This window comes from Corvus brachyrhynchos, unplaced genomic scaffold (genome assembly GCF_000691975.1).
Source record: "Corvus brachyrhynchos isolate BGI_N302 unplaced genomic scaffold, ASM69197v1 scaffold61, whole genome shotgun sequence".
Classification (NCBI taxonomy): domain Eukaryota; kingdom Metazoa; phylum Chordata; class Aves; order Passeriformes; family Corvidae; genus Corvus; species Corvus brachyrhynchos.
This window is the reverse complement of record NW_008236478.1, coordinates 9,854,463-9,859,511: the sequence shown is the minus strand read 5'-3', so window position 1 is coordinate 9,859,511 and position 5,049 is coordinate 9,854,463. Positions and strand designations below refer to the sequence as shown.

Here is a 5,049-nt window from a genome sequence, read left to right as displayed (position 1 = left end):
TCCATTTCTAAGAACAGCTGTAGCTAAAGCAAAAAAAAAAAAAACCAACAAGATACAAGATACATTTTTGGCAGAAAAGCTTGTCTAAATCTAGCTCCTAATTTCACACAAAACTAAAGTTCCTGACTATTTGATATCATAAATTATTCTGTCCCCTTTCCTGCAAGAATATGAGTACTAGTTTACATATTCTAATTAATCCCAAAGGAAGACTCAGTATCTTCCACCTACAGAAGTCTCTCTTTATCCTATATTTTAAAGGTAAGCTTATTTTCCCTCTGAATCCTCATTTTTTGCCCCAGTTGGAAAGGGAGTAGAGCTTTAAAATATTCACCAGTTGCTACACTTAGCTGCATGTGGAACTTCTGACTATCAGGAAGAGATAAAAATATCTTCCTCATGTATCCAGAACACTACAATGTCTGTCTTTTGGGATGAAGTGGATCAGCTGTTTAACAACACACAGTAACACTAACTAAATATTTGGAGTAGAAAACAGTAGTTACTGTCACATCAATTTGGCAAAACAAGAATAATGATGGTACTATCACAATCCAGAATTTGCAAAATCCTCAGGGATATTAAAAGCTGAAAAACACACAGAAATATTAATAAAAGTAATGGTAATGTTTCCACAAAATCGGCAATATAGTTTGGCCCTGTAAAAAGATCCAGCATATTAAGAAGCTTTTTATTGAATTTTAATGATAGTTTCATCACTGCTGTCCTTACCCATTCTTTTAAGCTAACATGTCAAAAAAGTGTGTGTTTTAACAGCCTACTCTAGTACAGACAAGGAAACAGATGCTCACCTCTGCTAGTGCTCTCTTGATGACTTTGCCAACGTCTTGTCTCCATTCAGGGATGTCAGGGTTATGGTAGTCCAAGTTGGGAGAAAATGACAGGAGCTGAGATTGGAAATACTCTGGAACAGAAAAAGTATTTGTGAGAAGATTAAATGGGCAGTGTTTAGGGTACAGACAGGGGTGCAGAAGACAACAGGAGGACCATAACTATCTTAAAGCAAGAGAGACAAGGTTGAAGGAAGAAAAAGGCTGGCTAACACTAAGCAGGACAGAAAGCTTGCAAGGAAAGAATGCTTATAATGCACTCATAAAGGGCAGTTTGACCTAATGCCAACTTCTGGCTTTCCCCAGAGAAACAGAAGAGAGAATGAGAGAGGTGAGAGGACACCTTCATGATGCCTCTGGGCTTTGTAATTCTGCCACTCAGCTTCCTCAGATTCTGCTCACAAGTAAGTTGACCGGCAAATAAGGCAGCACCTGGCTGAAATTTGGAAGGCCTGTCTGTACAACTGCAGAGCAAACAATTGCTGTAAGTAATATTTTCTGTTTACCCTCCTGGAGGGAAGCTGGGGGTGGTTAATTCCCCAATAAAGGAGAACCCAGTGGTGCTAATGACTGGCTCATCAAGCAATGGCTATTGATGAAACACCTTGAAGTTCTGTCCTGATTGAATGATTGCTGGGAGGAGGAAAAGCTTCCTAGACTTAAAATACAGAACAATTTAAATTTTTCTCCAATTCCAACTCTCCCTGCTAGTGTCCCCAAAAACCAAGTCTGGAATCCTTACGGCAGCTGTGCATAATGGATTTGGGCCAGCGGGAGGCACGGATCTGGGATGGGAATCACATTTATATAAAAGTTCTCAGTGTAGAAGACACTGTCTTTTGACATGTGCTGTGCCTCACCTTGAAGCAAATGATCTCCAGACACTTCAAGTAAGTACCATTAATCATTTGTAAGAAGGCACTAGTTTTAGATCGAGATAAACTTGCCAGAGTATAAATGAGGGAATCCACAGAAAAGCAGGGATGTGCCAGCACACCACTTATGTGGCATCTTTTGCAAGAACTCTTCTTTCTTTTTAGATGGTGCAGTGTATTTTTAAATAAAACAAGCACCAAAGAGAGCAGGGAAAGTCTCTCAAGTTCTGAAGGTTTAACCCAGAGTCACATATATCAAATCTTTGACTTTTGACCCCTTAGTACCACGTCAAATTTATTTTTTGAGCAAATTTTTCTCTGTTAATCTCAAATTTAAAATGTACCTGAATAAATCTCCTCCACTGGTAACACCAGAAATCCATGCCTAGATTATGGCCTAGACCCATAATCACTTGACTCAGGACACAGATAAGGATACAAGTTTATCAGAGGACGTGTTTACTAAAGGTGTCACTCATTTATGTACTCAGATTTGAACTGACCACCAAACTGAGGGACTGCAAGGACTCCTTCCTTAGGCCAGGTCAGTCTGCAGCACAGCACAGCATGGGACTATTTGGACTGGATCCAAATGGGTCAAACTCTGTCATAGAATCCAAAGCTTTGTATCTTCTAAACAGAATGGCAAAATTTCTTCCAAGGTGTTTAAAAAGAGTGAGGAGTTCTCTGTGGGACCTACTGGGACTAAAGATAGAGATCACCCATGGCTATCACTCTTAAATATATTTGATTCAGGTTCATTCCAGAAACTAGTGGAAAGATGGAAATTTCCCAGAAGTAAACAATGCATTTTGCAGTGCTCAAAATTATGAACTAGAGGGTTCCTAATATTTGATAACAGCAAGTCTGGGTATTACTAAATCACATTAACAAACTATTAAAGCCTATTGTGTTTCATGGCCAGACAATCAATAAATATCTATTTAGACAGTTGTTAAATCTGAGTCTACAGCAGGACATTTATTTGTATTTAATTACTGAAATAAGATACACACAGTGTAACTACACAGTGCTGAACTTCAAAGTAGACCAAGTTATGTGAAGCCCAGGTTTCTCAATAGAACTTGATGTCCAAAGAAAAGCTTGTCCTCAAATGCTGGATGCCAGTAACTGGATAAGGAAAACAAAGACTTGCCCAGGGTGGAAATTATTCTAAAAGTCCAGGTCAAAGCTGCTGAGAGAGCCCTTTCAACCAGGATTTATCAAGCCCCAAACAGGGTAAGCTCTGTTGTCTGCCAAAGGGTGCTTTTTGAAGCCCATGACATGCAGATATGACAAGAACATACCAAACAGTACCCATGGGGAAGTCCAGTGGGCACACTCAGACCTCCAGCTGTGACATGAAAGATGGGCACTGATACCAACAACAAAGTCATTTCTGTCCTCTTTTCCAGACCCCTCCTGTCCCCTGTCATTTATACAGTCACTGATAGAGACACCCAGCTGTGTTCAGATCACCTAAATGATGCCCTGTGACTATTTCTTTCCACAGCTGGGAAGCTGGAGGAAGGCAGTCTGGTTCAAGTGTTTTTTTATTTTTGGGAGTTCCCTGTCTAGGTGTACAGACAGATCAACAGACACAGGAGACACCTGCCACCTTATTAATGCTGAGGTTACAAATTTGGTTAGCTGCCCCATTCTATTCACTTCTGTATTCCGTCATCATGACACATCTGAGCTACTTTGTCATCAGAGGTTTGTCTTCAGAAGTTCCTCCAGGCACTATCAAGTTCCTAGAGTTCATTTTGGATCAGCAATGATTGTCTGTCTTTCACCCCTGAGAAGTGATTGCAAAGGGCTGAGGGTACCGTGCACTGCGATCTCCTTGGTGTCCTGGATGAGGGTGTTGCCCCCAGCGACTTGCACAGTGACAGTGTTCATCCCCTCCACAGTGAACATGTATGAGATGCTGCTCTCCAAGGTGATGAGGGGCTGTAGGAGGCAAACACAAATGACAACATCAAAATCGGGATGAGATTAACTCAGGATCACAACATGAACCTGACTAATTGTCAGAGACTGAAAATAGTTCATGCCTCAAACATTGATATAATGTTTTGCTCATTATAAAGAAGCTACAACTGAAGAAGCCTCCCTGAAGAGTGGGACTTTGAACTGAAAGTCAAACTGCTGATTAGATAAAGGGTAACGCATTGCTCAGTCACCTCAAGGCTGAGGGAAAGGTTTGCATCCACAAAAGACCAAAGCCACCAGCTGCAGCTATCCCCAGCTGAATTTGGGGTGGGTGGAGAGCACAGCTCACAGAAGCCCGGTTTACACAGACTCCCCCCAGCTGAGGGGGGAGAAAGAGGTTTTGGGTGCATGGTGCAACCTCTGGTGAGAGGCAACAAACACCCATCCTCTGATTACACAAACTGGCCCAGCCGTGGAACCTCCAACCCCACAGGCCACATCCATGGGACTTTCACGTGAGAGGCTTGGCCCCACAGGGCTGCACGTGGTGCAAGAGACCCAGAGTCTGCTGTGAGAGACTGCCCCCACCCCAGGGGGACACGGCTAGACATACCCACCCAGCCTGAGCATGTACACCCATGGGACTCTGTGCCTTCCGGGGGGACCTTCACCACCAAGAGACCAGCTGGAGAGGATCAACAAACATCACTGGGATCCACGAAGTGGTGATATTTTCCTTATTCTGTCCCTGTCACTCTTTCTGTTCCCCCCACCTATTTTCTACTTCTTTTTCTCTCTCTCTCATATTTACCATCAAATAAAACCCTTACTATTGTCACTGGCATATGGTCTCGCGCACCTTAATTCTGGCACAAGCATTTCTAAGAACCTTAAAACTGGATTGTAACACTAATCCACCAGGCAACAACGTCCTTGCTCCTTGACACAGGTGTGCTGCTACGAGTTTGCATGTCCTGCTAGGGACTAAAGGTGGCCCAAACACCATCCTGTGAGAAGTGTCCCATGGGCAGAGGTTTCTCTCACTTTAGTAAATGTTTCCTAAAATATTCTTTCACTGCAACCCATTAGTGTATGGACTCCTCAGCAGACCACAGCCAGCAACTGCAGAATTAGTGCAGTAGAATGCAGTGTTGTACACACACACCCAGCTCAGCTGCTATATTTGCTGGAAAAAACCCAACCTCAAATTGCAAATAAACCAAAGATGCAGATGCTTCTTCAAACAATCCATACTGTTCAGAGTCAGGGCCAGTCTTTGCTTTTATGAGCACAAATCCATTTATCTCTCAGAGAGCAACACTGCTCAGGTCAGAGTGAGGACATCCAGCACTGCCCTGTCCATGCTGTGAGCAAGCTGCAAGCACAAG

At 42.8% G+C, this 5,049-nt stretch overlaps 1 protein-coding gene across 1 annotated transcript in view; it reads right to left on the bottom strand.

The window, feature by feature from the left end:
• SORCS3 (sortilin related VPS10 domain containing receptor 3) overlaps positions 1 to 5,049 on the bottom strand; it is a 277,450-nt gene that overhangs the window by 14,388 nt on the left and 258,013 nt on the right. The window contains exons 22-23 of the mRNA XM_008643870.2: positions 3,556 to 3,679; positions 813 to 925 (exon numbers count right to left, since the gene is read on the bottom strand). Coding sequence (XP_008642092.2) covers positions 813 to 925; positions 3,556 to 3,679 — 237 coding nt within the window. The remainder of the gene's footprint in view (positions 1 to 812; positions 926 to 3,555; positions 3,680 to 5,049) is intronic.